The sequence below is a fragment of the Lissotriton vulgaris genome, chromosome 8 (genome assembly GCF_964263255.1).
Source record: "Lissotriton vulgaris chromosome 8, aLisVul1.2, whole genome shotgun sequence".
Classification (NCBI taxonomy): domain Eukaryota; kingdom Metazoa; phylum Chordata; class Amphibia; order Caudata; family Salamandridae; genus Lissotriton; species Lissotriton vulgaris.
The window spans coordinates 1527205955-1527233761 of NC_141696.1; the positions used below are offsets into that span (position 1 = coordinate 1527205955).

Genomic DNA, 27807 nt, shown 5'->3' on the forward strand with positions numbered 1-27807 from the left:
TAAGGACTGAAGACGTAACATGACGCTTAGACGCCGAAGTACTTAGACGCCTAAGTGCTTAGACGCCTAAGTGCTTAGACCCTTAAGTGCTCAGACGCCTAGGTGCTCAGACGCCTAGGTGCTCAGACGCCTAGGTGCTCAGACGCCCAGGTGCTCAGACGCCCAGGTGCTCAGACGCCTAGGTGCTCAGACGCCTAGGTGCTCAGACGCCTAGGTGCTCAGAAGCCTAGGTGCTCAGAAGCCTAGGTGCTCAGAAGCCTAGGTGCTTAGACGCTGTATGTGCTTAGACCTCTATGCACTTAGACCTCTAGGCGCCTAGACCTCTAGGCGCCTAGACCTCTAGGCGCCTAGACCTCTGGGCACCTAGACCTCTGGGCGCTTGAATCTGTAATCAGCTCTCAGGAAGTTGTTGTATCCTCTGGTGGCAGCTGACCCATCAGGAAGTAACTCTGGGTCCAGAAGTCTGAGATGAACTACGGTGCAGCTCAACCAGCTGCATCTATCTCCAATCACTGATTGGTGACCCTTGTCCAGCGGTGACCAATGGAATGTACAGCGGTCCCTGAAAGACACAGCGATGGAGACTCTAATGTAGGACTGTGCATTTCTGAAGCCAAGCTGCTGCCGCCGCATCTTAAGTTTGTGGGCTGACACCCCCCCCCCCCCCTCACCACCCTCCCTTGCTGCCAGCACTCTCCAACCCACACAGCACCGCTTTGAAATGCACGAGGAGGCTGCATAGGGACCCCCCTGCACAGGGTCACTCTTCATAGCATTGGGAATCTTTCTCTTTACCGGTGTTTGAAGCTCTTTCCCTGGAGCCTTCATGGATGTCTGAGACTCGCTCTAGCGCTGTGAGGCTGACAGGCTCTATGGCAGCGCTTGATTGATTGAGTGGAGAAGTGTGGCTCAATGGTTAGAGCGGCAGACCCTGATGCCGAGGTCTAGCCCGGGACCAGGTTTCAATTCCCCGCCTCGGCGGGTCTTGGGCTCAAAAATTCCACGGACCTGATAATTCTCGCCTCGGTGCCAATTCCAATCATGGAGTCCCACTCTGCAACTCTGGGCAATAGCTTGCTTAATCTCCACAACGGCCCCCACAACGCTAAGGATGCCTGTCCGCCACCTTGGGGATGCCCAGGAGTGGACGCCTCACAGGGAAAGCCAGGATGGGTCCACAGCGGTATTCGTACAAGCGCCTTGAGACCCTTGCGGGTGAGTAGTGCGCTATACAAGTATCAATTTACATTTGCATGGCCCTTGAATTTGCTTAACGTGGGCAGTTGAGCCCCCCTCCCCCCTCCTCCCCCTCATCCCCCTCCTCCCCCCCCTCCCCCCCCCCCCCCCTCCCCCCAGGCACAACGGACGAGCCTTTTACTCGGTGTCCAGCCGGGGACACAGCCCTGAAGCAAGCAGGGCCGTCGGCGGCTCCGGGAATGTGATGCCCCCAGCCTGGGCACGGGTCAGAGTCACTGTCGAAGTGCCAGGCTCGCTGTCCCTGTTCCATGGCGCAGGTGTCATTTCGAGCGCTCCCGGGGGCGGGACACTGGATTATCAGCAGCGACTCCCCGACCCTCTGGCACCAGGGGGCAATCTCTGCAGGGGTCCGAAGGCCAGTGTGAGGGGCAGCTTCAAACGTACAAGGAAGCAGCTTGTAGACTTTATCAGGTAAAGACGGTAGCTTTATTCTAAGACACAGCTGAGTGAACACCTCACCAGCTGACCAGACCAACAACTGACGTCTTTGGAGCATTTAGTGTGCACCGGCGAGAATACTCGCAGGTATCCCGGAAGGGACAGGGAGTAGGAAACACAAAGAAAGGCTTCATGACAGCAAGGAACCATGTTAAGAGGAGTGTGAATGTACAACCGTTTCACTGCAGAGAAACACGTGTTCACTGTTTTATCCAGGACAAACCCCTGGCAGTGCCCAAAAGATTCCTGTGCCCCTCCTTTCATCACAGTTGCCCCCGCCCTTACAGCTTTTCTCCACCACTTCCACATGCCCGCCCTCCCCAGAGCCTGGGAAAGATCAGTGTTAGATCCTCTCTGCCTCAGCATGACCTGCCCAGCTGTCGGTCAGCAGCCAGTCTGCTAGCGCCTTGAAGCAGTTATCGGAGCACTGCGGTGGGCGTTTCTGCCCTTGACATCTAGGCCTTGTATTAAACTGAAGCTGCAACAGTGGTTGGTATTCTTGAGGAGACGACCTTTACTTCGGAATAGCCTGACCCAGAATAAGGCACACCCGGGCAGTCGCCTTTCCGCAGCGCCTCGAAGTCTCGGGTTCTCAAGAGGGGTTCACTCAGTGTGTAAGACACTGCACCACCCGCTTCTGAAGCGTGTTTGAATGCGTGAGATAATCGCATTCCGTTATTCACTGGAGCAGCGCCTTGAGACCCTCATGGGCGGTTTGCAGCGCTTTACAAATCCTCGATTGATTGATAAATTGAAGGGCACCGCTGAGGCCTGTAGCTCTCGCATTCATTCATTGAGCCGCCTCTGATTTGTTCCCGGTTTCTGGAGTCCATATGAAGCCTGGCGCCCACGACCCAACTGAAGACAGGGGAGTTATATGTGGCCTCACGAGGGCACCACACGATAGCATGATTTCTCTGCCCATCTTTCCATCCTCTGCTCATTAAAAGGCATCTACAAAGCCTGGCATTGTGCACTCTGCCCAGGTGCCACCAGCCCTGCTTTCTTCGCTTCCGCCACCAGGGGTCGCCCTCTGCAGGCTACACTGGGTGTCTTCACTGGAATGGCCTATGCGGAGGCACAGTCACTTGAGGTTTCACCGGACTGTGCTTACACCTGTTATAACATGGGCTGTGCATACACCTGTTATAACATGGGCTGTGCATACATCTGTTATAATATGGGCTGTGCATACACCTGTTATAACATGGGCTGTGCATCCATCCATTATAACATGAGCTGCGCATCCACCCGGTATAACATGAGCTGCGCATCCACCCGGTATAACATGAGCTGCGCATCCACCCGTTATATTATGGACTGCGCATCCACCCGTTATAACATGGACTGCACATCCACCCGTTATAACAAGGGCTGCGCATCCACCCGTTATAACATGGGCTGCGCATCCACTCGTTGTAACATGGGCTGCGCATCCACCCGTAATAACATGGGCTGCACATACACCCGTTATAACATGGACTGTGCATTCACCCGTTATAACATGAGCTGCGCATTCACCCGCTATAACATGACCTGCGCATCCACCCGTTATAACATGGGCCGCGCATCCACCCGTAATAACATGGGCTGCACATACACCCGTTGTAACATAGACTGCATATACCCGTACTGCGCATCCACTCTTTATCACATGGGCTGTGCATCCACCCGTTATCACATGAGCTGCACATCCACCCGGGCTGCGCAGCCTCCCGTTATAACAAGGGCGGTGCATACACCCGTTATAAGATGGGCTGCACATGCACCCGTTGTAACATGGACTCCGCGTACATCCGTACTGCGCATCCACTTGTTATCACATGGCCTGCGCATCCACCCGTTATAACATGGGCAGTGCATACACCTGTTATAACATGGGCTGCACATACACCCGTTGTAACATGGACTCCGCTTACACCCGTACTGCGCATCCACCCGTTATAACATGGACTGTGCATCCATCCGTTATAACATGACCTGCGCATACACCCGTTATAACATGGGCTGCGTATCCACCCGTTAAAACATGGGCTGCACATACAACCGTTGTAACATTGTTAGACGGACCGGGAGGGTCGGCCGAGATTACGGGGAGAGGTCTCCAGGGAGAGCCGTCTCCAACGACTGTACAGGTAAGTAACTTCCCCCCCACAGACGGACACCACACAAGATTGAAGGTTAACGAGACTTTATATGCAATTCTTAGGTTACGTCGCTATGATACAAGGAGGTCTGGACTCAGGGGTCCCCTCGGTTCTGATCTCTGGTTGAGGAGAAAGGGTAGCGGGACAGTCTTAGTTACCAATGAGTAAAATAGCTCTCAATCCTCGAGCTCGGCGTGGTTGCTGATCGGGCCGTGGAGGAGCCAAGCAGGTCCCGAGATGGATGAAGGATGGTCGACGGGCCGTGGAGAAGCCAAGCAGGTCCCGATGAAGATGATGGTTACAACGGTCCGCGGCCTCGCCAGCAGATCCGGACGACGGTGAAGAATGAAGGTTACGACGGCTGTGGCAGCGCCAACAGGCAGGACGATGGTGCACAGGACAGAGCTACGGCAGCGCCAGTAGTCCGTCCAGGATGAGTTCCTCTTACGTCTCTCGACTCCAAGATACAACTGCCCTCCTGCTCTGGAGCTGCCCCAGTTATAGGGCTGGCGTGCTTTGATGTCCGGACCCTCGCACTTGGAGGTCGGGAGGTCCGGGATGAGGGAGTCCAGACACCCAGCAGGGGGGTGGAGCCAGCGCCCGGGGAGGCGATGGGCGAGCGGCACTGGCCGGGGGAGAACCATCGACACCTCTTCCTCCCATTGACTGGCCAAGTAGCTCGCTCACCTCCTGGGTGGAGGGTGGTGCCGGAATGTCTGAGGCCGGGCTAGGCCCAGGGTTGAGGTCGATCGGGGGCCAGGCGGCCTCGTGGCGAAGTGTCCAAGATGGCGGCCCCGGCTGGGCGCATGGGTCGGCAGTGGATCGGACCCACGAGGTTATCATGCTCGAGGACAGGTGTCCCTGAGGGGACGTAGGACGTGCAATGGTGGTGTGTGGTGCTTGCGTGACTGGCTCGGGCCTGGTCGAGCCGGGGGAGAGCGGCCCGTCATGTGGCCTGTCCAACATGCGTCCCCCCCAGCTGAAGGCGGGGAGAGTTACCCATCCTCTTGGGGACTCTCTCCGTCGAGGCGGAAAAACCGGGACAGGCCATCCGCGTTGGCGTGGTCGGACCCAGGCCGGTGTTCAACGGTAAAGTCCATACCTTGCAAGGAGATGGACCAGCGTAGCAGCTTTGGGTTTTCCCCCCGCATATGCATCAACCACTGCAGGGGTCGGTGGTCAGTCTGCACCCGAAAGTGGGTGCCAAAAAGGTAGGGTCGGAGCTTCTTGAGGGCCCATACCACAGCGAAGGCTTCCCTCTCTATGGTGCTCCAGCGTTGTTCCCGTGGCAGGAGTCTCCGGCTGATGAAGGCCACCGGTTGATCAAGGCCTTCGGTGTTCACCTGGGACAGGACCGCCCCAATGCCCTGGTCGGAGGCGTCCGTCTGGACGACGAACTCTCGGCTGTAGTCTGGGGCCTGGAGCACAGGAGCGGAACACATGGCGGCCTTTAGCTGTTCGAATGCCGCTTGACACTCTGGGGTCCAGTTCACCTTCTTGGGCTGATTTTTCGACGTGAGTTCGGTGAGAGGCCCCACGATGGTACCATAGTCTTTCACGAACCTTCGGTAGTAGCCCGTGAGGCCCAGGAAGGCTCGCACTTCAGTTTGAGTGATAGGGGGTTGCCAGTTCTGGATGGCGGCAATTTTCAGTTGTAGAGGGGCCACTAGACCGCTTCCCACCTGGTGTCCGAGGTAGGTCACCGACCCTTGTCCAATTTGACATTTGCTGGCCTTGATCGTGAGGCCAGCTCGCTGAAGGGCTTGCAACACTGCTTGGAGGTGGTGGAGGTGCTCGGTCCAATGGTGGCTGTACACAGCGATGTCGTCCAGGTAGGCGGCGCTGAACTCTTCGAGCCCCGCCAGGACCTGATTGACGAGCCGTTGGAAAGTCGCTGGGGCATTTTTCATGCCGAAGGGCATGACCGTGAACTGATAGTGGCCATCGGGGGTGGAGAAGGCAGAACGTTCTTGTGCTCGGGGTGTGAGGCCGATCTGCCAATAGCCCGCCGTTAGGTCGAAGATGCTGAGGTAGCGGGCAGCGCCCATTCGGTCGACCAGTTCATCTGCCCGGGGGATGGGGTGTGCGTCCGTTCTGGTGACTTCATTCAGGCCCCGGTAGTCGACACAGAACCGGAGTTCGGGTGGGGTTCCGGGGGCGGCTGCTTTGGGGACCAGTACGACCGGGCTGGCCCATGGACTGTCGGAGGGCTCGATGACCCCGAGCGTGAGCATCTTGGCTACTTCCGCCTGGATGCAGGCCCGTACCCGATCAGGTACGCGGTAGGCCCGGTGGCGGATAGGAGGGCTGTCTCCGGTGTCCACATCGTGCACACACCAGGAAGTGACACCTGGGGTGAGGGAGAACAGGCTGGCAAATCGTGATAGGAGGGCTTGGCACTCTTGGCGTTGTTCCTGGGTGAGGGTCTCCGAGAGTCGGACCCCATCCACGGAGCCGTCTCGCTCCTGGGTCCGCAAGAGGTCAGGGAGAGGCTCGGAGTCGTCCTCAACCCCGTTGTCTGTGGCCATCAAAAGGCTGAGTTCTGTTCGTGCAAAGTGGGGTTTCAGTCTGTTGGTGTGGAGGACTCGGAGCGGATTCCGGGCGGACTCCATATCGATCAGATAAGTGGCAGGACCCTTGCGCTCGATTACCTTGAAGGGTCCCGTCCACTTGTCTTGGAGAGCGCACGGTTCTGTGGGGGACATTACCCAGACCTGTTGCCCCGGCTCGAATTCAATAGATGAGGCGTTCTGGTCATACCATTTCTTCATGTCCTCTTGACTGGCCTCTAGGTTGGCTTTTGCTAGGTCTCTGAGCCGCTGGGACTGGTTGCGGAGGGTGAGGAGGTACCGGAAGACATCTGGAGGACTCTTGGCCGGAGGCGTCTCCCAGCCTTCTTTGATCAGGCTGAGTGGCCCCCGTACTGGGTGCCCATAGAGCAGCTCGAATGGGCTGAAGCCTAGGGACTTCTGTGGGACCTCCCGGTAGGCGAAGAGGAGGCACGGCAGCAGCACGTCCCACTGGCGACGGAGGGGTTCTTCCAATCCCCCGATCATCCCTTTTAGTGTGCGATTGAACCTCTCAACAAGTCCGTTTCCTTGGGGGCGATAGGGGGTCGTGAAGCGGTAGGTGACCCCACACTGTTGCCAGAGGGACTTCATATATTTGGAAATAAAGTTCGTGCCTCTGTCACTGACGACTTCTCGGGGGAACCCCACACGGGAGAAGATCCCCATCAGGGCCCTGCCGACCACTGGGGCTGTCACAGTCCGGAGAGGAATAGCCTCAGGGTAGCGGGTGGCGTGGTCCACTAGTACTAGGATGAAGCGATGGCCTTGTCTTGTACGCGGGTCTAGGGGTCCCACAATGTCTATTCCGACCCTCTCAAATGGGGTCGTGACTACGGGAAAGGGTTGCAGGGGGGCCTTTAACTTGCGGCCGCTCTTCCCACTAGCTTGGCACGTGGGGCAAGATCGGCAATGCTGGTGCACATCGTTTCTCATTTTTGGCCAGAAGAAGTGGGTCACTAGGCGGCTGTAGGTTTTATCTTGTCCCAGGTGCCCTGCCAGGGGGACATCGTGGGCCAGATTTAGCAGGAAGTCTCTGAAGCGGAGGGGCACCACTAGTACTCTGTTGGCCCCCAGCTCGGCGATTCGTTGCTCGCTGTACAATAGGTCATTGTCCCAGTAGACCCAATGAGTTCCGGAGGTATCCCCTGCGCTTTGGGCGAGCGCTTGTTGTCGGAGTCCCTCAAGGGAGGGACAGGTCTTCTGCTCCTGACGAAATTGTTCTTGTGTGGGTCCCCCTTCTTGAGCCCACTGGTCAAGATTAGCAAGGTCGGAAGGTTGAGCAGGTTCGAGGGGGATGTCCTGGTCGGGGGTCTCGGCGGGGGCGACCGGAGGCGGAGGCGCCGGCCATTCTGGTTCTTCCGGGTGATGGTTGGCACGGGCGGCCATGGACCGGGTGGTGACACACGCCCAGTCTGGGACGCCCAACATCCCCAAGTGTTCTTTTCGCTCCACGGCTGCCCACGGGGAGCTTTCCAGGTCATTTCCGAGGAGGCAGTCCACGGGGGCGTCGTCTCGGACCGTTACTTTCAACATGCCGGAGACCCCTCCCCACTCAAAGGGGACGCAGGCCATCCGACACAGACTCTCCGAGTTGTCGGCTGATCGCACAGGGCAGAGAATGTTCGGTAGATATTGTTCTGGGGTCACCAGGTGGCAGCGGACGGCTGTCACACTAGCCCCGGTGTCTCGAAGGGCTTCGGCCCGCTGTCCATTGATGCTCACCCATTGGCTGTACTTCTGGGTGTTAGCGGGTAGGGGGACCCGCGGGACCATGTCTCTTCCCCCTAAGCACGCGAGAGTCATGGCGGCTGGCTCCCACTCTTGATACTCTTGCTCGTCTGTTTCTTGTTCCTCGGAGATCTGTTCTTCCCCTAGTGCCGCGGCGGCCACCTGGCGGGGTCTTGGACTCTGATACTGCGGGCAGCTGGGGTCGTTTGCATAGTGGCCGACTCGTTGGCATCGGTGACATGTAACATTGGCTCTGTATCCCGGTCGCGCCGGGGTGCTGCCCCGGTTGGCCGGGGGGGTGGTGCTGGTAGTGGGGGCGGCCGGAGTGTTGTCTCTTCCTCGTCCTTGGCCCCCTCCTCCTCCTCTGGGTCGGTGGTGACCATTGTTGTTCCTGTTCTGCTCGTAGGACCCATTCCGGCCCACTCGGGTGATCTCCCACCGGTCAGCTTCAGCCGCGAGCTGCCGGGGATCGGTTAGCTTGCTGTCGAGGAGGTGTTGGCGTAGTTCAATGAAGCAATTGTTGGACAGATGCTCCCATACCATCAGATTGAACAACTGCTCGTAGGTCGTGACGTTGTTCCCTCTGATCCAGCCTTCGAAGGCTCGGCTAAAGTACGTTACATAGTCCACCCAAGTTGTACCTGGAATGCGTGTGCAGTCTCGGAACCTCTGACGGTACATCTCGGGCGTGAGGCCATAGCGAGTGAGGAGGGCCGCTTTCATATGGTCGTAGGAGGTCATCTGGTGGTCTGGGAGCTGTAACAGAGTATCGCGGCCCTCATTGAGGAATTTGCCCCATAGGCCGGCTCCCCAGTCGGCTCTATCGATCCGGTGCGCAGTCATCGCGATTTCATATGCCTTAAACCATTGCTGGATGTCGTCTTCTCGAAAATATTCTCGGACCACATCCTTGGGGATGTGCACTTTTTTGTCCGTGGTCCCTGGGGTGGACGGTCTGTCGGGCACCCCTAACTCTTTATTCTGTTTGCGCAGGTTGATCTCGGCTAGGTTCCGCTCGTGCTCGTACGTTAGTCTTTTTTCCTCGAGCTCCCTTTGCCTCTGTTTCTCCTCTCTTTCTTCTCGGAGGCGAAGGTGCTCTAAGTTTATTTTTTGCTCGGCCAATTTGAGTTCTACGTCCATCTTGAGTCGGGCCATTTCGAGTTCGTGTAGTCGGGCTTTTTCTCTTTCTTGGATCTCGTCTTGCGAGAGACCCGTTCTTTGCTCTTCAGGGGCCGTGTTGGTCTTTTTCGCGGTGCTTTGCTCAGGGGCTTCGACATCCCCGGTCTCTGCCCAAGATTCTAGGGCATGCTTAAAATCGTCCTTGGTGCTTAGTCCGGTGGTAGCGATACCTAGTTCGATGCAGAACTGCTTTAGTTCACGATGGCTGTATTCCTCTAGTTTTTCCATTTGGAACTTCTCAGTTGCTCCGCTCTCTTTAGTCGACATTGTTGTTCGTTGTGGGGTGAGCTACTCTCTGTACGTTATGCGGTGATTCGGATCGCGCCGCTGGCCACCAATGTTAGACGGACCGGGAGGGTCGGCCGAGATTACGGGGAGAGGTCTCCAGGGAGAGCCGTCTCCAACGACTGTACAGGTAAGTAACTTCCCCCCCACAGACGGACACCACACAAGATTGAAGGTTAACGAGACTTTATATGCAATTCTTAGGTTACGTCGCTATGATACAAGGAGGTCTGGACTCAGGGGTCCCCTCGGTTCTGATCTCTGGTTGAGGAGAAAGGGTAGCGGGACAGTCTTAGTTACCAATGAGTAAAATAGCTCTCAATCCTCGAGCTCGGCGTGGTTGCTGATCGGGCCGTGGAGGAGCCAAGCAGGTCCCGAGATGGATGAAGGATGGTCGACGGGCCGTGGAGAAGCCAAGCAGGTCCCGATGAAGATGATGGTTACAACGGTCCGCGGCCTCGCCAGCAGATCCGGACGACGGTGAAGAATGAAGGTTACGACGGCTGTGGCAGCGCCAACAGGCAGGACGATGGTGCACAGGACAGAGCTACGGCAGCGCCAGTAGTCCGTCCAGGATGAGTTCCTCTTACGTCTCTCGACTCCAAGATACAACTGCCCTCCTGCTCTGGAGCTGCCCCAGTTATAGGGCTGGCGTGCTTTGATGTCCGGACCCTCGCACTTGGAGGTCGGGAGGTCCGGGATGAGGGAGTCCAGACACCCAGCAGGGGGGTGGAGCCAGCGCCCGGGGAGGCGATGGGCGAGCGGCACTGGCCGGGGGAGAACCATCGACACCTCTTCCTCCCATTGACTGGCCAAGTAGCTCGCTCACCTCCTGGGTGGAGGGTGGTGCCGGAATGTCTGAGGCCGGGCTAGGCCCAGGGTTGAGGTCGATCGGGGGCCAGGCGGCCTCGTGGCGAAGTGTCCAAGATGGCGGCCCCGGCTGGGCGCATGGGTCGGCAGTGGATCGGACCCACGAGGTTATCATGCTCGAGGACAGGTGTCCCTGAGGGGACGTAGGACGTGCAATGGTGGTGTGTGGTGCTTGCGTGACTGGCTCGGGCCTGGTCGAGCCGGGGGAGAGCGGCCCGTCATGTGGCCTGTCCAACAAACATAGACTGCATACACCCGTACTGCGCATCCACTCTTTATCACATGGGCTGTGCATCCACCCGTTATCACATGAGCTGCGCACCCACCCGATATAACAAGGGCGGCACCTACACCCGTTATAAGATGGGCTGCACATGCACCCGTTGTAACATGGACTCCGCGTACATCCGTACTGCGCATCCACTCGTTATCACATGGCCTGCGCATCCACCCATTAAAACACGAGCTGCGCATCCACCCGTTATAACATGGGCTGTGCATACACCCGTTATAACATGAGCAGTGCATACACCTGTTATAACATGGGCTGCTCATCCACCCGTTATAACATGGGCTGTGCATACACCTGTTATAACATGGGCTGCACATACACCCGTTGTAACATGGACTCCGCTTACACCCGTACTGCGCATCCACCCGTTATAACATGGACTGTGACTCCACCCGTTATAACATGAGCTGCGCATCCACCCGTTATAACATGGGCTGCGTATCCACCCGTTATAACATGGGCTGCACATACACCCGTTGTAACATAGACTGCATACACCCGTACTGCGCATCCACTCTTTATCACATGGGCTGTGCATCCACCCGTTATCACATGAGCTGCGCATCCACCCGGACTGCGCATCCACCCGTTATAACAAGGGCGCCGCATACACCCGTTGTAACATGGACTCTGCGTACATCTGTACTGCGCATCCACTCGTTATCACATGGCCTGCGCATCCACCCATCAAAACATGAGCTGCGCATCCACCCGGTATAACATGAGCTGCGCATCCACCCATTAAAACATGAGCTGCGCATCCACCCGTTATAACATGAGCAGTGCATACACCTGTTATAACATGAGCTGCTCATCCACCCATTAAAACATGAGCTGCGCATCCACCCGTTATAACATGGGCAGTGCATACACCTGTTATAACATGAGCTGCTCATCCACCCATTAAAACATGAGCTGCGCATCCACCCGTTATAACATGGGCAGTGCATACACCTGTTATAACATGAGCTGCTCATCCACCCGTTATAACATGGGCAGTGCATACACCTGTTATAACATGGGCTGCACATACACCCGTTGTAACATGGACTCCGCTTACACCTGTACTGCGCATCCACCCGTTATAACATGGGCTGTGCATACACCTGTTATAGCATGGGCTGCGCATATACCCGTTATTCCATCGGGATCTCCGTGTTTACTGTCCAATTTTTGTACTCTCTGGAAAAATGAACTATTGTACTTAGTCACTCATTATTTTATTGTTTTATTGGACGGTTTGTATTGTGCTTCTAACTTGCCTATCTAAAAGCACTGGAACCTTTGCTGAGCTTCAGTGCGTCCCTAACACCACCCAGAAGTGGCGCTTCTAGTTCCTATGTCCCTTGTGCCACCCAGAAGTGGGGCTTCTAGATCCTACATCTCTCGTGCCACCCAGAAGTGGGGCTAAAAGTTACTACATTCCTTGTGCCACCCAGAAGCAGGGCTTCCTCTTCCTACGTCTCTCGCGTATATCTGACCGTTACCTATCCTCTTGAAGGATTTTTGGCTGATCCGATGGGCAGACATCTTTTCAGAGAAGGATCTTTATCAACCTTAACTTTGTCCCTCTCTCCCAGCATCCTTTCATGAAGGGCTTGAGGGACCACCATCAGTATAGACTGAGATCTGGTGAAGGCTCACTGGTGCCTTCCACAGAGGTGCTGCAGATGGTTCTTCTAAAGTCTTCACCCTTCATGAAGCTGATCCCGACTCAAGCTCCGAGCACACAGGCGGGAGGACCCCAGCATGGAGGACACTGAGGGCTTAGCTTTCACTGGGGGTGGGCTGCTTGCAGCGATGGAAACATCTCAAAGGAAGAAACTAGACTCGTCGATAGGAGATAGTGTGGAAGGAGAGGTATTGGTCAGCTGAAGATCAGGGCGCGAGGAGAAAATGATCCAAAGATAAAACCTCAAGACAGAACGTTTCACCTCTAAAATGTGGAATTGTTAAAAGATAGATGTTGGGCACATCGATGGTTGGATGCCTGAGGGATTTCATCCTGGAACGTCATGGACACAGGTACTCTTGTGGGCAGAAGGTTGTCAATCTCGACTCAAGGCCTGAGCAATTCAGTAGCTGTTTCTGAGAGAACATGATCCTCTAGGGGTTGGTAGGGTTGGGAGCTTGCAGATAGACAATGACTTCCCACCTAGGGCAGTATCATTCAGCAGTTCAGTTTAGGGGGGGCAGGGAAGGTGGAACTCTAATTTGTAGTCTGCTCTCAATAAAATGGAATATTTCTGATTAGAATGTTAATAAATGCCACTTTTTCTCAGACATAAAACTAGATGCGAACGGAATCTTACCGCATTGTCACCTTGTTTTCTTCTTTCTCCCGCTAGGATCCACCTTGCAGTCCGTCATCTGCTCCAACGACAGCCTCTTCTACTTCGTGGTCTTTTACCCCTTCCCGATCTTCGGCATCCTCATCATCACCATCCTCCTGGTGCGCTTCAAGACGCGCCACTCCAGCAAGAGCTCGGAAGGTAAAAACGGGGTCCCCCTGCTGTGGATCAAGGAGCCGCACCTCAACTACTCTCCCACCTGCCTGGAGCCCCCGGTTCTGAGCATCCACCCCGGGGCCATCGACTAAGACCCTGCTCCCGGCCACCAAGGGAGAGGCCTCTATTTTTGTTTCCAGTAGCCTTCCCTGGTGGCACCAGACCTCGCTATCGGGCGAGGCGGCCATTGCAAGCGTTTTGGCTACTGATGGGGATGCTCTCTCAGCCCCATGGAGCATCTTTGGAGGACGAAGCAGCCGTAGGGGCTGCAAGCCCTGTATATAATGATTTTTGTAATCCTTTGTCTTCGGCCATCAGTGTCTGGTGGGCGAGGGGCGGCTGTGCCGCGTGGGCGTTGGGTGCAGAGGACCAATGGATGGCCATACTGCCTCCTGGGGCTTAGTCCTCAATGATTCCACTCATGGTTTGTCCAAAACAACAAGACTCTGGATTTTTCAGCTGCCATATTTAGTTCTGTAGAAGTCTATGTCCTGACTCTGTTTCTTTTGGACCCCACCATGATTGGAGACCACCTTTTGGAAGGGGATACCAGAAGGTGGCCGCCTTCTGGGAGGCGATGGAGGGAGCCGGAGTGATGTCGAGGGAGCTTCAGTGTGGGGTCTCAATGGATAATCGCTCACAGGAGGGACCATGCTATTCATCCCCTGTGGCTTTCCTTCCTCTGTCTACAGAACGAACACTGCCTTTCCCCTCTCTACTAGAGAGGGTCGCGAATCCTGCCCCCCGCACTGAGACTAAGGGAACATTGGGGCAAAAAGGACCATTCTTCGAGACGTGTTTATTTCAGGACACACAAGGAGGCTGCAGCTGTTGAAGGAATCTGAGCTGAATTGTGAAATGGAGGAAACTCTTCTGGCAGAAGCCTCAGTGGATCTAACACGTCCACTGCAATTTCCAAATATTTATAGGAACATTCTTTTATTCCTAAACACGTTGACATTTTACTTGCAATGTTTGCCTAATGTGAGGAAGACTTAAATACTTTTAAAAAGCTTCTCAGTTAAACCTCTTCGGTCACATGGTGTCTTTGCAATCTGCAACCTTTGACTAGCAAGCGGTCCATGTCACAATATCGAAGCACGGACAGCAATCCATAATCAAACCGCTTCCCTGAATGTTAGAATTCTGTTTTATTGCAATTTTGTATCTACTTTTAGTGTATTTATTGTAAAATAACACACTTTGTAAGACTATGAGTTCCCACGTCATTGGCTGGCTTGTCGCGTCAGCTTTAGATAGGGTACGTTCTCTGAAGGCAGCCATTTTGACACTGTGTAGTACCCAGCCATGGAAGGAAAAAAACGTGTGAATGCTCAGTACTTTAAAAACAAAGTCCCCACGAGGCATATTTTATGGTACTTGTTGAGAGTAAAAACACTACATTTTCTGCGTTAAGACAATTTCTGTAAACAATGTATGTTCCGCCTTTTTGTTTTGTGGTGTTTGTGCAGTGCGACTGCCAAAGGATGGGTGCCCTGAGGGCCTGTAAGGACAAGGTTATCTTCTAGTGAATAGAATGTGTGTTCTCCAAACATCTGCCTGCCTCACGGCGAGATCACAACACCTTGCGCGACATGTAGACAAGATACAAGCTGCAGCAATTTGCCAAATAAACAATGTTCTAGTGTGGCCAGAGGGGCACAAAGATGAATTCTTACTCGCTCAGTTACTCACGGAAGAATGGTGAGCCAAAGAGGGCATCTTCCTGGCTTTGTCAAGTGGTAACAAGTAAGTTCTTTCCTCCCCACCACGTTGCAGTCAGAAGCAAGGGCGATGCACCATCTTGTGCAATCGTTCATTATTTTCATGCTGTGTGGCAACAAGTTTGAACAAAGCGTGTGGGAGGGGCCCGGTGTGAGCTGTGCATGTTCTCCTTTGATGCAGAAAGTATGTAGATGTTGAGTTTCCCTCAGCCTGTTGCGGCGAGAGATCAGGGGGAGGATTTGCCAAGTTAACACTTTATTCCTACAACCATGTGGTCCATTTTGTGTTGTTTCTTCGAATTTCTGGTACCCCAGTTGCTCGATTCCGTATCCACAGGTCTCCATCATGTGTTTTATGACTAAGGCCAAGGACTTCATCTACTGGTCTTAGATATAATTTATTCTGCCATGACTGGTGCGGTTCCATTGGTCAAGGACTTCGTCCACTAGTCTTAGAGATGATTCACTCTTCCATGACCATGCTGTTTCATTGGTCAAAGACTTCATTTACTAGTCTTCGAGATGATTCATTCTGCCATGACTGGTGTGATTTCATTGGCCAAAGACTTCATCTACTGGTCTTAGAGAAGATTCATTCTACTATGTATGGTGCGGTTTCATTGGTCAGGACTTTATCCACTAGTCTTAGAGATGATTCATTCTGCCATGAATGGTGCGGTTTCATTGGCCAAGGACTTCATCCATTGGTCTTAGAGAAGATTCATTCTACTATGTATGGTGTGGTTTCATTGGTCAGGACTATATCCACTAGTCTTAGAGATGATTCATTCTGCCATGACTGGTGCAGTTTCATTGGCTAAGAACATAATCTACAGGCCTTAGTGATGATTCGCTCTGCCATGAATGGTGGGGTTTCTTTGGCCAACGACATAATCTACTAGTCTTAGAGATGATTCACTCTGCTGTGACTGGCGAGGTTTCATTGGCTAAGCGAGTGAGACAGCTCTCCATCTTTTCCAGTCAGCCAGGAGATGCCTCCCCTTTGGCTTGCTTTCTGCAGACTCTGCGTGGCTGTCTTGCTCAGCATCTGATCCGAGGCAAAGCAGTGTAGACCCAATAGCTCCGACCATATACAGGACCACACATAAATCATTGACGCTGACGTTTCTTATTTGAACCAAGGGTGAAGGAGTTGAAGACGCTTAAGTCGCTACTTGAGACAATGTTGTCTCCTGCAGAAGTGAAGCAGGTCACTCTGGCTTAGCGTGTGCGGTAGAGTTAATATCAATGTAGAGGCTAAAGATGAGTGGACAAGAATCCCACTCACCGCAAAGAGGGGCGCTGGCATTCTTTGAACAATCTTCACCACTAGGCCAGGGACTTCTCTGTTCTAAATACCTCATTTGTTCCCTACATCTGGATTACCTGTGTGCGGCTGAGAGCCCAGAAAAGAACAGATGCAGAGTTCCTCCAAAATCCTAGAACAGGCACCGGTCCTGGGTTCGAGGGTGGGGCTCTGTGAAGAAAGAGCTTCCACATTTAAGTGCTCACCGCTCTAGGCGGCGGTGGTGGGGTTCGTGGTAGTAGTGTTGGTGGCGGTGGAGGTGACAGCAGTGGTGGTGATGGTGGCAGTGGTGGTTTCAGTGGCAGCAGCAGCGGCAGTGGTGTGCGGCCAGTTCAAACATCAGTTGGGTAGATCAATAAAACACCTCATACACCGTAGGCGGAAATTGGGACATTCAGCGACAGGATCGTGAAGGTTCGAAGGTTTTAAGATAGTTGATGAGGTGACTAGATTGGTGCGGACAGCCCAACAGTTGTGTACTAGGGAAGGCGACTGACCTAGTACACAACAGCAAGGATGAAAAGGTAGATACAGTGATATATTGCAACATCTTCCAAGGCTACTTCCTCGAAAAAGTGGCAACCATTCTGTCAGATAGTAAGAAAGAAATCCCAAATATGCCTACCATTCCACTGGCCCCCCCAAATTCCTTTGACCTCCACTATCTCTAGATTCCCTAGTATAGATTCTACAACTCTCAGACAGCTTGCCATTTCAACTAAGTCAGGCTCCCCTGCAGACCCCTGCCCCCCTGGAATCTTTCAGCTGGCACTTCCCATTTTGGAGGACCAGATTCTAGACCTCCTAAACAACTCATTAGCCACAGGACTATTACCAGCTAGCTTTAAAGAGGCACGCGTCAAACCCTTGATAAAAAAACCAGGAGCCGATCCAACCAGCTTGAAAAACTACAGGCCAATATCCCAGCTGCCTTTTCTCTCTAAGATTTTAGAACAGCATGTATTAAGATCATTGTCACCCTTCCCGGAATCATGTCGTCTACTCCAGGAGCGGCAAGCGGGGTTTCGTGCCCATCATAGCACCGAATTAGTAATGCTCTCGGTGCTGGATGAGCTTAGATGCATGGCTGACAGTAAAAAACCAAGCGCCCTGATACTTTTAGATCTTTCAGCGGCGTTTGATACGGTCAGCCATGCATTGCTCCTGGACAGACTGGCTATATCTGGGATAAAAGAACAGGCTCTCCAATGGCTAACGTCTTTCCTGCTAGGGAGGACGCAGAGGATTCAATTAGCAGATCGTGTATCTGATGTGGGTGTCCTGGAGTGTGGAGTCCCGCAAGGGTCCGCACTCTCGCCACTCCTGTTTAACTTATATCTGCAGCCACTGATAGACTCCTTGGTGAACATGGGCTGTAAAGTTTTTAACTACGACGATGATACTCAGCTGTTGCTGAGTATCGATAATACAACATCGGCTCAGTCCATGGCCCAAAATATACTGCGGTTTACAGTGAGCTGGATGACGACGAATCTGCTCAAAATTAATCCAGATAAAATGGAGGTCCTGGTAGTTTCAACTACCACCTCACCCTGGAATGATCTGTTCTGGCCCCAAGAACTTGGACCGACCCCAAAGCCATGCCCCAGCGTAAAGAGCCTTGGTATTAAGATCGACCAGGAGCTCTCAATGACCAGCCAAGTATCCGCCGTTGTTGGATCTTGCTCCAACTTGATTAGGCAGTTGCGAAAGTTAGTCCCTTTGCTTTCTACAAACATGCTCCAAACCATTGTTTCGGCAACAATAGTCTCCAGGATCGACTATGGGAACGCATTATATCTAGGTCTACCAAAAAATTTAATCAACCGCCTACAGGTCACCCTGAACGATGCAGCACGGTTAATCTTTAGATCACCCAGACAGACCCATGCTCCCCCTTTATTGCATAGGCTACATTGGCTCCCTATAAAGCAAAGGGTGGAATTTAAAAGCCTATGCATTGCCCATAAGGCAATTTATGGGCAGGCGTCTGCCTATATAAAAGAGAGGCTTGAAGTGTATAATCCCAAGTGAGCTTTAAGATCTTCCAACTCCCAATTGCTGTCATGCCCGCGCTTTAAAATGGCGACCAAAGGTGGGAGATCTTTTTCAGTCCAAGCCCCTACAATGTGGAACAAGCTACCTGAGGCCCTTCGTAAAGAACCTAATCTCCTCCTTTTTAGGAAATCTTTGAAGACATTTCTATTCAGAGACGCCTTTGCATCTCTGTAAATTAGGCCGATAATCTGCATTCTTGTTCATCCTACTTCTTGTTGCTGTATCTGTCAGAAGCGCCTTGAGACCTGACGGTGATTTGGCGCGATATAAAACCCAGATAACAATAACAATAACAATAACAACCTAGCTCCTTTGTGAAAGTGGTTCCCCAGGAGCCTATATTCCGCTCCTCTGGTTGGACGGCTCAGTTTGCAGTAGATACGTGTAGCAGGTAGAGCATGGGCTGTGGTGGGCTGAGGTTGAGTTCTTGACCTGTACCCTGGGTCTTGAACCTGTGCATGCGAACACTGAAGCCACTGCAGCGTCCGCTTAGTAGATGGAATATGGCCTCTTCAGGCACCCCTCAATGGGTGATGGGAGACCATTGCCACTAGATCTAACTGTGAGCCAAGAGGTTGAGCCAGGAGTCAAGCTTGTGTCCTCTGCCCTCTGGAAGCGCTGCTAGCCCTGCTCGCCCGCAAGCGTTTCTGCTAAAACGATATCCCTGAACACTGCACATGACCCTCGAGTCTTCCAGGAACATAAGATCAGGGCTGGGATACACCAACAGGGTGGCCTTTAGGGCAGGCCATTTGCTACAAGTGTTTCCCAGGGTGTGCAGGACTGATGAAATGGAGCTGGGAAGAGGGCAGACATGCGCATCAATATGGACTTGTCCATTCACTGAGCGGGGGGTGGGGGGATATCAAGATCAGACTCCCCCGGGAAGGATACGAGCAGTAGGAGAGGCCATGAGCAAGGTCGACGTTTTGAGAAAGAAAATAACAGGTTTATTTTGCCCAGACTGTGGCACCAAACCTTGGCCCTATTTCTTTTTTCAAGACCAAGTCTATCCCTTGATCTCCCTAGGCTCCGCCCCATGTAGCGTGCGATTTCATGTGGATGGAATCATGTTCTTCTGACAGAAGGCACAAGGGCCTGGGAAGGTAGTGGTACTGGGGTAAGAAGAAAAGAGTGTGGTGGTGGGCAGGAAAGAGGTGGTCTGCGGAAGGAAGGTGCGCGGTCTTGGAAAAGGATGCTATCAGGAATGAGTGATGTGATCTGCGGAGAAGGTGTGGCTTCAGACAGGAGGGAGAGTTGTCTGATTAAGGAAGAGGTGGTTTTAAGGGGAGAAGGTGTTTAACGTGGCATAAGTCTGGCCCTTGGGTACAGGGGGCTGTGATGTGTTGCTGGATCAGGTTAAGTCTGAGAAGAAATGACGCTCGCTGTAAAATAAAGGACCTGGCTTTGAAAGGGAAGGTAGTGGTCTTGGGGACAAAATATTCGATTTTCATTAGCAAGGGGGGTTCTGGAAGTTTGGGTGAGATTACAGAATGAATGTCTTTATTTGCAAAGAGGTGTGGCCAACAACGTAAGGAGTGATGTGGGTAGTGGTGTTTGTAAGGTGAAGTGACAGGTGGTAAGAACAGACCCAGCACCTGCAAAAGGCCTAGACCTGGAAAAGAGTCAGTAAGTTTACCTTGAGGGAGTATATATGGCGAGGGAGTATATATTGTGGTGAGCAGTGGGAAGGGGATGGAAGCAGAAAGCATAGCTGCCAAGTTTCCCAGGTGCATGTATGACTAGTCGGACCAGGCCCGATTTTTCCCAGGATTTCTGGAGCTTGTAGTCTGATTTAAACCAGTATAAAACCAGGACACCAATTCCGAGAACTCCAAGAAAACAAGTATTGAAAATGCAATAGGTCTCGCCTTTGATTATGTTAAAGCCATTTGCTTTGCTAATGGTATTGTATAGCAAAGCAAATGGCTTAAACTTAATGAAAGGCGAGACCAATTGCATATTTAATGCTTGTTTTTCTATACTTGCGCACCTCAAACAGTCTCATGGTTTCCCTTTGGTCACTCACGGGAATCCAGAGAACAATACAGTGGCATTTTTCAGCAGTTGTAGATGGCAGAGAGTACGAAAGTAAGTGCTTTTTTTTCTCTGCTTTGTTTTAAAATAATCAAACATGGGGTGACAGCTAAGAAAAATGACCCCATGTTACGCTGTAAGTAGTGGTTTGGGATTCTCCTGACTTAGAAGCGTGTAGTATTCTTGAATGTCATGTGCTGCTTAGAATGCACATAACAGAATACAGGGGAAACACACAATTTTGGACAACATGGGAGGAACACGTTTAAAATCAGACCTGGAGGAGAAAGCCACACAATCACAAACTATCACACTACAAAAGCAATACCCACTAAATGCAGGCCAGAGAATGAAAAATACATGTCCCTGTTTTTGGGACTAAGGGCAAGCAGACGAAAACAAGCGAGAGAGTGTGGCGGCAAAAGTGAAAGCAGCTGCAGCATTCCGCAAGTGGTGCACGCATGCTTGTGTGAAATCTGACACAACAGATGGCACACTGACGCGCCGCTGTTCGTAACCCTACGCTGTCCGTCTTGTGCGTATGAAAAGTTCAGAGCGATTCCAAAAGGTCGTTTTCCTAGAGCAGCGCATGCGTGCCTAGGCGAGACCTAAAAAATAGTGGCTGGACTAACTAGTCCGTTACAGACCTGAGAATCTTGGCAGCTACAGAATCGAGCGGTGTTAAAGAAAAGGGCAAATAGGAAAACTGTTCTAACAGTCTCACGCGGTGGGAGCAGACAATCAATCAATCCATCGATCAGTCAATCAATCATAGTCAAGAGGGGGTTCTACACCTGTGGAAGACACCAGGCGCAGAGACGGAGGGGGGAGTCTCCCTCCAGGTGCAACAACATCACAAAAACAGTTTTAACTTTTCAAAGTGTCTCAATGTTTGCGGTCAAACCATCCCTGTGCTCCTGCAAAGGCAGGCAGAATATCGCTCTGATATGCGGTCTAACTGCGCCACCTGCTGGTCGCAGATGGTACTTCTGCGCCATGAGATTCCCATCTCTTGCAGTGGCCGTAGGGGAGAGGGGGCTTTTCCTGGTTGGGTTCTAGGACCCCAAGCGATCACTTCATGGACTGAGAAGTGGGGCAGACTTTCACCTCACCGGTAACTGCACAGAGACTTTATTTCGTGGCGTTGAATGTGGCTGCTTGTCTTTCTTTACTTTCTTGCACTGGGGCTGGCTTTAGTAGCCTGGTGAATAACCTCTTCTATTACACGGAGATGTTGAATGTTGCTGCAATGTAAGGCTCTCCGCCAGACTTGGGAGTTGAGTCGGGGTTACAAGTGGGGGTTACGTTTACACGTCATTGCTATCGAATGTATGTTAGTTCATCCACTATAATCAAACCAAGACTACAATACTCAGAATACATTATTCATCAGGTTTTTTTTGTCTTCCTTTTAGTGTTTTTTTAATACAACAAGACTACTTTAACAGCCCGACTTAACCAGTTCGGGTGCACATTAGGTTTTGACAGAAAAGCCCCCCCACTATAAACAAGATGACCCAGAAGAGCCCCAGGTGGGGGTCCCTGCGAGCTGGGAATGAAGACCTCCCCTGGTTTGACGACTCGTCGACTTTCCTCACTCTCCCCCTGGCCAGTCTTACACTGGATTGTGTTACAACGAGCCTGTCTCTCCCAGGCACCCAGTGACAAAAGAAAAACTATTTTAAGGAGGGGGAAGGGAGAGAAAAAATGCATGGTTTGAAGAATTATTCGGCTTTATTTTAACCCATGTCGGATTTTGCACTGCAACTGTTTTATACAACATATTATATGAAGAACATGTCGAAAATGTGGCTTTTTGTTTAGTTTGATTGGTGCAAGTTAGTTTTTTTATATATATATATGTATTTCTGTTACAAAAACTGCACTGAGTGTTTCGTTTCTTAGTTTGCGTATTTAAATAAAAAGCAGCAGTAGAAATCCTTGGTGTATGTGGTGAGTGGGAGCATCAAGGTGGCAGTGAATGTAAATAAAGACGCCTCGTCAGGGGTAGTAAGTGCTATATAAATGCAATTACAATACAATACTACATGAATGGTGGCTGGCCGGTCAAGTGGGAGATAGAGCTTTCAGTCCTGACTGCAAAGGCTTCGTACAGGTAAGTGGTAACACCCACGAAAGTCCATTTGTTGTAGTCCGCGGATGTGCCAATATACCTATGGCCCACTTTCGTGTGCAGTATTATACCTATATCACCCATTTGTTGGTGTTGTGGAAACACAGAGCAGTTCCACTGTGCTCTGAACAGGATTGGGATCTCATCATTTTGTTTTTCAGGTGCTGGCTCAGCCTTGTGGATGTAGAGAGGGGCGAGGGCCAAGGCCGGGCCGTGGGGAGGAGTGGAGTGCACGTATAAGTGCGCATGTCAGTTTGGATGGCCATCTTAGGCCGGCCAAACAGACATGCACATTAAAGTTTCTCCACCCGGCTGTATTCTACAGCCGGGTGGAAAAAGGGCACAGGCTCCCTGTCCGTGAGCGAGTGTCAAACCAGCCCACTCGGGCCAATCCTGGTGCTACTCTCATAGTATGAAAGCAGTGTCTGGATTGGATGGATAGTCTGTCCCAGGGACTGCTGGGAGCTGCAGGAAAACGGAGGAGCACGAAGCACGAGAGACCGACAGGGACAGGTGTGTTTTTGAAGATGTATTATTAATTCAACCACCCCCGCCGCCACCACTTCTGCTGCTTCCCTGGCGCCCCCTCCTCTGGGTCTCACTCTTGCAGTTTATTTTTAATTTTTGCTTTCTCTTTATGTCACTGTTTTCCTATCTTTCACATCCCTCTTCTTTTCTGCCTATGTTTTGCTTGCTCTGACTCAAAGTCAAATGATAAAAAATAAGTCCTCGTCCCCAGAAACGGATTGACTGTGCCCACCTGTGGCTTTGCCATTGGCTTGTTCGGGTTCCGTATCACAAGTTGAAGTCTTGGACTGTGAAACTCCAGGACGGGGACACCTCCATTTATTTATTTATAAAGTTTTATATAGCGCGAACAAGAACCCGCAGGTTATCAGAGCTCTTTACAAATGGGTGGAAGGAAGGTCAAAAACCCAATATCTACATCAAGTAAAAACACACAACATGAAGAATCGCATGATTCACAGACGAGTGACACAAAGAAGAGCGACACAAAAAGCAGGTATATAGCGGGCTACGAAGGGGGCGCACAATGTGGTAAAGACGATCAGCATCGCATCATTATAGGATCAATGATTTCGAGCCAATGGACCTATCCCAGATGAGGGTAGGAGTTTGCCCATTAGGAATCTGTTGGCTTCCAGTTTGAAAGCAGCCGTTGAGGAGATTCTGCGTACTTCCAGTGGAAGAGAGTTCCATATCTTTGGGGCCACGCCAGAGAAGGCTCGGTGACAAGTTTTCTTATTGCGAAGGATGGGTGGTTTCAGGAGGAAAGTGTTAATGCTTCTTAAGGCTCTCCCACCACAAGATGATTCAAGCTTTAGCGCTAGGTACCTGGGAGTTTTGAAATGAGGAGCTTTGTGCGTCAGAACGGCAATCTTTAACTGAATTCGAGCTTCGTAGGGTAACCATTTGAAAGATTTTCGGACGGGATATGTGCTCATTTGGTTTGGTACCTGTGACCAGTCTGGCCGCAGCGTTCAGTGATGCCCTTAGTGGAGCCAGGGTGTATTTGGGAAGGCCACGGAGCGTAGCGCTGCCGAAGTCTAGTCTCGGCAAGACCAGTGCTTGGACCACCTGCCTGAAATCCTTACAGCACAGGAGAAGTCTGATAAGAAAAAGGCCAACAATACCATGGTAGGGCTCCATTTTCTAAATCTAGAAGTCTCAGTTACAGGTAACAATGCGGGGTTGACTTTGCCCACCAAGTGAATGTGGAGAAGATTATGCCCATAAATAAATCTCTTTAGTTACAGCCTTCTGTTGCGACAGCTAAATGGAAGGCCTACACATGGTTACTACGCTTCGAGAGGCCAGTAATGTGCTCCATTAAGTAGTGCCTGTACTCCCTCCACCAATTTCGCCTTCCCCGAAGCCCAAAATTTCGGACCCCATAACTACCCCTTCCCGACCTTTTCTCCCTACCTTCCCTAGGATTACTATTTGCCTATTCAAGAGCCACCTGTTAAACACAAATACCCTCACCTCTGTGCACCCATTAGTGGATGCCCCTCATCGCTAAGACACACAATCAGAATGATGAACAGTCCCGACCCCTCAGGATACAATGCCCTCACTATCAACTACCCGCCTAACCTCTCCAAAAATGCATCCAAAAAACACAAACATCGCATACTCAAAGACTGACCGATGCATTATTCTCAGATATCTACTTCGGTACCAACAAGGGTAATATAGTTAATGACTTCATCTTATATACCAGAAAACGAGCATGCTGGCAGAATGCGATATATTCCTTGCTTCATATATCAAGCACTAAGAAAACACCTGGTCTCAAATTAACCACATCGCCTTCGCTCACCTTCAACGGTAATGCCACTATCACCGCCTACAACAATTATATCATCCTTATCCAAGCTTCTAATGCTAATCTAACCATGATGGCCAACATCTTCCCTAGACTCAAGAAGGCAATTCCGGTTAAATCCAATGACCCCTAGCCACAACCTATCACCACTCTGGACCTAACCAGTCCCCCCCCTTCCACATCTGGGAGGTCCACACTCACCCAAAATCATCCCCGCCTTTAGATGATCTTGGAACCTCTCTACCCCATGTCAGACTGACCCAACACACTAGACCCCCGACTCATAGGCTGGACAAGCCTACTGGTTCCCTCCTCTCACCTTTCTCCAGTCCGATACAGGTTGACTCTCAAACACTGAGTTCCCCTCTCACCAGTGCACTCATTGAAAGTTCACCCATCACGCATCCCTCCTTTTAAGCCACCTGCTAGGTCAGAGTCTTGACAATTGCCCTGCATGGACCGTGCTCCGCCAAACCCACTCAATCCTTTCTTGACCGTCCCTGACTCACAGGGCAATCGCCCCCCCACCCTCCTACTCTTACCAACCCCTCTATCCTTACATAATGGAATACTGCAAGTCCGCGCTGACCAACTCCTCCCTCTGGAACCTCAAAATACTGCCTTAGACCTCTTTAGGAAACATCAAGACCCTTCCTCTCGGCCAGAACTCCCCACTCAACATTTACCCCTCTCACAGCATTCAGACCTGGTGGCGCGCCTGAACGATTTATCTCTCCAGCTGCACCTTCTCACCGTCGAACTTCATGATCTGAAAGCCTTCTTGATTGAACACCAATCCTGACCAGTTCCCTCCTCTCCAGTGCAAAGTTGCCCAGAGCACCTGCCAGTGAAAGAACTCGCGGTGGTCAGCCTCCCTGTTCCTTTTCCAAAACCATGTCCCTACCTAACGCTCCCTCCTGCCCCAGAAGAGCAAAGGCTTTTCTCGCGTCTAACGATATCAATGACTTTCTCACTTACCTTAGACACCAACAAGATAACGGAGGGTCAAATTCAAACTATTCACGCTAACCCATACAGAGAACCCCCTCACAACCCTAGAGGCTTAAATATTGACAACCTTATGAGAGTGAACATCATACAGTCTCCTCCCCTCATACACCGGTCCAACTTAAATGCGTACTACTCAACTGCAGGTCAGCCAGCAAACACTCCTCTGACATATTCAATCTCATCCAACACAATGAGATAGAACTCATCATCCTCACTGAAACTTGGCTCAATCCCGCTTCCACTCGCTTTCTAGACCTCTTAGTGCCTCCTACCCATGACATAATCCGTCTAGACAGAGATTTGAAGAGGGGCGGTGGCCTAGCTTGTATTCATCGGAGCTCACTTTCGGTCTCCCATTCAGAGTCCTCTACCCCATCCTCATGCAAATACCTTTGACTCAATATCTTTAGTCACAACCTTTAGGTTTGCAAACTACACACATTTTACCACCCACCTGGGGACAACCTCCCCTTCATCGAGCAATTCATGGAAATCATCTCTGACAATGTTGATTCCGCTATGGGCCAAATCTTCCTTGGTGATTTCAACCTGCACTGGTCCAACCTCAATGACCAAGCTGTTACATGCCTCAAATCATTCTTAAATGATCATGAACTGATCCAACACTGTGACCAGCCAACCCATAATAAAGGAGAAATTTTGGACCTCATCATTTCCAAAGGTCACACCATCACACTGGACACCATTTCCCCATGTGATTGGTCCAATCATCACAGCATCTTCTTTTTTATCAACTTGGAAGTCTCTCTGAGGAAGGATCAACCAGTGAAATCGAAGATTTGGAAAAGGGACCTCCGAAATATCAATACAGCCTATCTAGCAACCTACTGTATATCTGTACTCTCTCCACAAGCTGGCATGACCAAGGTACATGCACACACCAACTTCTACAATTCTACTATTACTAGCATCATGGATTCCATTGCTCCACTCAAACAAAAAAACGCCTCAACTAAAATTTCCAAACCATGGTTTAACGACAACTTAAACAGCGAGCGCAGTTGAACGTTCTTGGAAATTGAATCCATCCTCGGGCTAACTAATAATCCTTAGAACGATAAGGAGCTCCTATAACAAACAAATCAAGATTGCTAAGGCCGACTACTTTAGATCCCAAATTAAACAAGCTGCTAATCGCCCCAAGAAACTTTTTGAGCTGATAAAACAACAATCGGTGGAAACACAAAACCGCTCTGTCTCCGTGGGTCAACCCACCTTCATGCGAGGATCTGGCTGCCTTCTTTACTGAGAAATCCAGACTAATCAATATTGACCTTGACTCCAGGAAAGCGCTCTTGCTACCCGGGGCATCGGCGCCCCCTTCGACCTTATCTGAGAAGTTCGAACCGACCGGCCTGAGCACAAAGAACAATGCCTCATGGGGCACCGTCACTCCCCTCAGCGAAAAAGACACCAACAAGATACTTCAGAGTATCAACCCATCTAATCATTTTAGCGACCCATTACCACCGTCCATCTTCAAAGAATTGAAGGAGGTTGTCACTCCCATCTGGACAAAGATTGTCAATGCGTCTCTCTCACAAGGTACAATCCCGGATTGTCTAAAAGCTGCTCAGGTAACACCTATCCTTAAAAAACCTACAGCTGATAGTACGGACCATAACAACTTACATCCTTTCTCTAACATCCCCACCCTTGCCAAACTCCTAGAAAAATGTGTCCAATCTCAACTCTGAGCCCACATCGAGAATTTCCATCTCCTGTACCAACACCAATCTGGCTTCCAGAGTGGGCACAGCACCGAATTGGCTCTCATGCATGTTATAGATGACATTTTAAAAATGCTCGACAAAATGAATCCTGCCTCCTTATCCTCCTGGCTCTTTCCTCAGCGTTTGACACTGTAAATCACGATAACCTCCTATCCATTTT

General features: G+C 51.3%; 1 protein-coding gene across 1 annotated transcript in view; it reads left to right on the top strand.

Annotated features, from left to right (window-relative positions):
- LOC147699085 (immunoglobulin superfamily member 3-like) overlaps positions 1-14939 on the top strand; it is a 394763-nt gene extending 379824 nt beyond the window's left edge. Inside the window, exon 11 of the mRNA XM_086935654.1 lies at positions 13115-14939. Within this exon, the coding sequence (XP_086791780.1) occupies positions 13115-13365 (251 nt within the window). The 3' untranslated portion in view covers positions 13366-14939. The remainder of the gene's footprint in view (positions 1-13114) is intronic.
- Positions 14940-27807: the final 12868 nt, after the last annotated feature.